Source organism: Pistacia vera, unplaced genomic scaffold, assembly GCF_008641045.1.
Source record: "Pistacia vera cultivar Batoury unplaced genomic scaffold, PisVer_v2 Contig298, whole genome shotgun sequence".
Taxonomy (NCBI): domain Eukaryota; kingdom Viridiplantae; phylum Streptophyta; class Magnoliopsida; order Sapindales; family Anacardiaceae; genus Pistacia; species Pistacia vera.
The window spans coordinates 30,060-34,553 of record NW_022196110.1 but is presented as its reverse complement, the minus strand read 5'-3'; the positions used below and the strand labels follow the sequence as shown (position 1 = coordinate 34,553).

General features: G+C 32.1%; 1 protein-coding gene across 1 annotated transcript; it reads left to right on the top strand.

The window, feature by feature from the left end:
- Nucleotides 1-567: 567 nt before the first annotated feature.
- LOC116135334 (transcription factor bHLH25-like) lies at nucleotides 568-3,241 on the top strand. The gene is made up of 7 exons (XM_031421033.1): nucleotides 568-601; nucleotides 696-828; nucleotides 903-1,028; nucleotides 1,110-1,302; nucleotides 1,378-1,875; nucleotides 2,104-2,478; nucleotides 2,611-3,241. Exons 4-7 carry the CDS (start codon nucleotides 1,267-1,269, stop codon nucleotides 2,683-2,685), a joined length of 984 nt encoding a protein of 327 aa, XP_031276893.1. The 5' UTR covers nucleotides 568-601; nucleotides 696-828; nucleotides 903-1,028; nucleotides 1,110-1,266; the 3' UTR covers nucleotides 2,686-3,241.
- Nucleotides 3,242-4,494: the final 1,253 nt, after the last annotated feature.

Sequence of the window (4,494 nt, the reverse complement as noted above, 5' to 3'; positions counted from 1 at the left end):
TTTTTAAAATATTATTTTCAAATAAATATCTCCAACATATTTCCATTTTTCATGTTTTTTTAATTGTATTTTTTTCTATTTAAAAAAAAAAAGATTTACAAAATTGATAAAAAAAACACACCATAAAGTCATATCGTCCTAACCAACCCTTGAGTCACTGAGTTATTCAATAAAAACTTTTAGGTGTATTACTTAAGGTCTTAAGTTCGAATCTCTTCTTTAAGTGTTAATAATGGTGATCACTAAATTCTTATAAGTTTCAGGGTCTCAAGGAATTAGTTGAGGCGCACGTAAACTGACTCGAACACTCCGATCTTTAAAAAAGAACAAAAAAAACAAAGTCATATAGTCCTTGAGAATTCGGTGAAAGGAAAAAAAAAATTCATAAGAGTTCAAAATTAAAAAGACAGCCTTAAGCTGTTGTCTGGTTGTAGCCTGCAGCACACGTCAGTGAGCTATTGTCATGAAAGAAAAGTCAAAAGTAAAAGTTAATAAGAAAAGCAAATATTTTGTTCTTTATAATAAATAAGCAGCTTATTGAATAATCACTTCCCAATTCACATGCATATAAAACTGTTTGTTTGAGATCTTAACTGGTATGGTATGTGCATTGGCTTATCACCTCTTATTAATTTGCATCAAATAATTAGGTTTAAAATATAAATATTAATATGGGGTTTGCTTGTATGATTGAGACAATGGAAGGGACCGCATTTTTGATCGATCACTGGTGTTTTTCTAATGGCAAATCTCTTGAATGAATGAAATTTTCAACGCCGAGTTGGTGTTGGTGATGAACTTCCTCTAAAGTCCACAAAACAACAAAAGGTGATTTGTTTTTGGTATTAGTTTGTCAGCAAAATCGACCCAATAAGATATAATATCTTCTTGTTTTGTCATAGGTATTCGATTTCCGTAGCCTTTTCACATGAAGAGAGTTTACCTCACTATACAAAGTTGAATCAGCTGGACGGCTCCTGCTTTACTGGGGGTTTGGAAAAGGAAATTGCAACTCTTAATTATTGCAGGTGAGAATTCATACTTCTATTCACTATTTCTCCTTTTGACAATTCTTGCTATTTTTCTGTTTAATTTCTTATTTATTCCAGGGCCTTAATATTCTTTCTTCTTAGAGGTCTGTAGCTTCAGAATTTGTGTGTGTTGGTGGTGGTTTCTGGTTTGGCCGTATTTATTAAGTGTGGTTAATTAAATTAATTGGCCTGTTTTGTAAACAATTACAACAGACTCTTTCAGTTGTAGTCTTCAATGGAAATTTCATCTATTAAAGGGTTATCAGAGCTGGTAAGGTTTTCTTCTGGAAGCATTTATCCATGCACAAAGTATAATTTTGACAGTTTAAGGAAAATAAATTTGCAGGGATTAATGGAGGATTCTGGCTTCATCAACCAGTGGCACATGAATTCTCTTGATGATTTCAACTTACTGCCGCTAGCTGCAGCTGCATTTGGGGAGAATTTACAGCACTCTTACACTCTCCCAATGGCTCATACAGCCAGTGATAGACCCCTGAAACAGCTCAAAACAAACGCCTGGAATTCACCACAAATTGCTTTCAATCCAACTGATATTCCTTCTGCCAATTCAAGCGCATTGAATCAAATGGGCATTTTCAAGCCAAAAGAGGAGGAAGTATTTCCTAAAAGCTTTAGTGGTCTTCCTGCTGATATATTGACTTCTCAGGGATCCATCGGGCACCAAAATTATGCGTTTAAGGGGTGTCAGGGAAATCGGAGGAGCAGCCCCGGAACTAGACTTTCTCAAACACAAGATCACATTATCGCAGAAAGGAAGCGGCGAGAGAAGCTGAGCCAGCGGTTCATAGCTTTATCTGCTATAGTTCCTGGCCTAAAAAAGGTATGGATTTCTATCTTAACTTGTAATCTAATAGCATATTTTAAAGTCATAAATATAATTTTAATGATATCGATCGAAAATTATCGCTATGACGAAATTTTTTGTTTTGTAATGTTCTTGAAGTGCACGTTAACATATCATTTAAAAAGTCTATGAAAAATTTGTCAATGATATTTAATGAAATACTGCTAAATCTTTATTGAATTTTGTGAATCATGATTTCTTTAGATGGACAAGGCTTCTGTTCTTGGTGATGCAATCAAGTACTTGAAACAACTGCAAGAGAAAGTGAAGACACTTGAGGAACAAACAATGAAGAAGAGCATGGAATCTGTGGTGTTTGTGAAGAAATCTCATCTGTTTTCTGAGGGTGACAACTCCTCCTCAGATTATAATTCACCAACAGGTCACTTCAATGAACCATTGCCAGAAATAGAAGCAAGATTCTGTGACAAAAATGTTCTAATAAGAGTTCACTGTGAGAAAAGAAAAGGAGTGTTTGAGAAAACTGTAGCTGAAATTGAGAAGCTCCACCTAACTGTCATCAATAGCAGTGTCATGACTTTTGGAACTTCTGCTCTTGATATAACTATCATTGCTCAGGTAATATCATATCTCCTTTATTTTTAACATTTTGAAGCTAACCCTTGATTCGCACGTTAAAAATGATATGATTATTTTTTCTTATTTCTTGTTTCAAATTAGTAATTAGTGGAATTTCTCGATGCTTAACAGATGGATGTGGAATTCAAGATGAGTGTGAAAGATCTTGTGAAGAGTCTACACACAGCTTTCCAATATTTCATGTGAAATATTCTCTATTTTCTTCTGCTAAATTCCATGGAAGACTAGGAATAATTTTACCCTTGATATATAGAATAAGTCAAAATGTAGCTTTTTCAAACTTATTGCAAACAAGGCCTGCAATGTTGCACCATTTTAGACCATTAAACTTGAAGCTTGTTTGCTGTGAGGTTCACTTTGCAGAAGGGTTAAATATTTTTTTGCATGGTTTAAAGTTTTTAACTTGATAACCATGTTTTCTTCTTCTCTACCCTCCTGTTTTAAAAGAGTGATCATCTCATGGCTTGTTTGGGCATTTTTCTGGGTGGTTGAAAATTCAACTGGCCCTGTTTATGTGATGTCCCTTTCTTACCTAAGTTGTTGAAAAGGGAAACAAAAGAAAAATGGTTTTTTTAGGCTAGTAGACAAACAGGCCTTTGTAGCAGTACTTTGGTCGGTGTTTTTTGTCAATGTTTTTAGGGGCTATCTTGGAATTCTATTCTTGATGCCTCTTTTCCATTGTAATTTCATTTGATTTGTAACAGTCAGGTTGAGAATATTGAATAATAGTTTTTATTTTCTATATATACTTGTTAAGAATAGTACTTAATGAAACCATACTTAATATCTAAATTTGATGTATTCTTTCCAATTTATTTTGTCAACTTTGTATCATGACAAATGTAATTGTAATTGTTTTGACACCAATATATTATATGAATAATACTACACATACATCATTTTCATACAACATTATGTGACAATATATAATTGGGTGAAAGTTTAATTTTAACTTTAAATTAACTAATCATATCTTGTTACATAATGTTGTATAAGAAATGTTGTATGAAAATGATGTATGTGTAATATTACTCATATTATATATCATCTATTTAAAATTTTCTATATCAATATCAGATAACCAATATTTTATTAATATATTTAAGATTAATATTTAATAATAAACAAAGTTTTGAACTGGTAACATTGAATATAATAATATATTTAGAAACATAGGATATAAACCAATCTTCATTTAATCTTATTGATATTCTTTTAACTTATTACAAGCAATCTTAGTTTAAAGTTATCTAATTATACTACACTAATCCACTCCATTTTATTCTTTTGGATGGGGATTGATCGATCATTCACATAATACATATAAACATATTGAAGTGTTCAACACCGCTCGAATAATGAGAGATTCATTATTCCCGTCTCAATTTATTTTGTTTTAATAGCTCCTAAAGGGTTCCCTTCTCTTACCCACCTTTGGGTAACTGAAGTGATAGAACGAGTGTTGGGACATGTTAAAACGCATAATCCTAGTTTCGAATATCTGTGGATCCCAAGATTTAAGTGAGGATCGTGACGGTCCCAAGATTTAAGTGATGATCATGGCAATGGATTGTTATGATAGTCTCCTCTGATTATTACTCAAGATGCATGTAAACTAATCCAAATACCTTAATTAAAAAAAAAAAAAAAAAAGAAAAAAAAAAAAAGGGTTCCAGCCCTTGAATTTCTTTCTTCAATGTACATACATAAAAAAATTGTTGTACGGACGTTCAAAATCTGTTTTAAAGTGTGAATTTCTAATTATAATTTAATAATCACAATCACAACAGTCCATTTTTATTAGCAAGTAGCTGAGAACTAGCTTATTTACTGGAATAACAACTACATGTAGACATATCTAATCAATTATTATGGGATTTGGTTCCGAGCTTATTAAAAATTAATGCCTAACTAATTTGTAATATAAATGCAAACTCTCTCTCTCTCTCTCCTCTCATATTGTTTGTTATGAACTATTTCATTAATTCCAAATTT